General features: G+C 41.5%; 1 protein-coding gene across 1 annotated transcript in view; it reads left to right on the top strand.

The window, feature by feature from the left end:
* SARC_08342 (hypothetical protein) overlaps positions 1-670 on the top strand; it is a gene marked incomplete at both ends in the record, with an annotated part of 3084 nt that extends 2414 nt beyond the window's left edge. The window contains 2 exons of the mRNA XM_014297684.1: positions 222-476; positions 650-670. Of these exons, the coding sequence (XP_014153159.1) occupies positions 222-476; positions 650-670 (276 nt within the window). The remainder of the gene's footprint in view (positions 1-221; positions 477-649) is intronic.
* Between the last annotated feature and the right edge of the window lie 738 nt (positions 671-1408).

Genomic DNA, 1408 nt, shown 5'->3' with positions numbered 1-1408 from the left:
TGTATTGGGTTCGTGTGGTTCTGCGCACATGTTTTGTTGCTCTGTTCTCCAACACTCACACTCCGGTATAACACTCATCAACTAGTATGTTATGTATACATCTAGGCTTCTGCTCTGTTCTCCAACACTCACATTCCGGTATAACACTCATCAACTAGTATGGCATGTATATCTAGGTTCACTATCTTCATAGCAACCTTTCCTTGTTTATTCACCCCCAGAACCCAACTATTGTGAACTTCCCCGTGAAGAATCTCGATCTTAAAGACTTTGTGGGCGACAAGTATACATCGGAGACACGGTATGATTTGGTGGCTAATATTGTGAGAGACGGACCCCCCGACCGAGGGTCGTACCGTGTGCATGTGCTGCACAAAGGACGAGGGCAGGGCACAGACTCGTGGTTTCAGATTGAGGATCTGATAATCTCCAATATTCTGCCTCAGGTCATCACCCTGTCGGAAGCATATCTACAGGTGTGTGTGACTACTGCTGTGTATGCCCGGTCTCTCGTTTATTTGTAGTCAGGAAAATAGGCAACCTCTTTGGATGTCCGCCTGACTATCTCGTAGTTTCCCAAATATCCTTCTTTGAGCTTCAAGATTGTTTCGAACAGCTGACTGTAATCACTACCCCTGTCCCCTCGCAGATCTACCAACTACGGACATAGTCAGCAAGTCGATCCAAAATACTAAAGGCTTCCTGGGATTTGTCTTGCCTATGACTCTTTCTTATACTCATATACAGCCCAGGTGCTCAGTAGTTTCTGAACTCTTCTTCTCCACCCGAATTCTCTTGTTTCTTGCCCAGCAAATGTCCCCACTGGTTTATACATGAGACACGTGCACTACAGTAACTTCCTTCGCCTACTTAGCATGTCTGCTGCGATTCTCCCTGTATAGATAGACACTTTTAACGCATGTTGTTGTACTGTTCTGTCGTCCATTTTGATTTGTCGTGGTAGCTCTACATTATCCGCTTCAGCTCTTTCGTATTTTTGTCGTACCTATTACAGCCCTGTAAACCCATAATCGTATTTCACTGATCCTTCATACACCAAGTAAAGATTGAAAGATAGGACCCGCTGTATGCCCCGCGGAGTTTACCTTGTGATGTTTATAGATACATATACATCAATGTCCATGGTTAACTGGAAATGGTATCAACATGAATATAAGTATGTTGAGGATCTGCGTGTCTGTATGAGTATTGATCTCTATACGCATACACTAATATACAATCCATATATATATATATATATATATATAATGTGTGTGTGTGTATGTGTATTTATGTACGTATACATGTATGTATGTATGTTTGTATGTTTGTATGTACGTATGTTTGTATATATGTATATGTATGTATTTATGTATTTACACACGCACACACACACATATATATCTTT

Source organism: Sphaeroforma arctica, assembly GCF_001186125.1.
Source record: "Sphaeroforma arctica JP610 unplaced genomic scaffold supercont1.743, whole genome shotgun sequence".
Taxonomy (NCBI): domain Eukaryota; class Ichthyosporea; order Ichthyophonida; genus Sphaeroforma; species Sphaeroforma arctica.
This window is presented reverse-complemented; position numbering and strand designations above follow the sequence as displayed.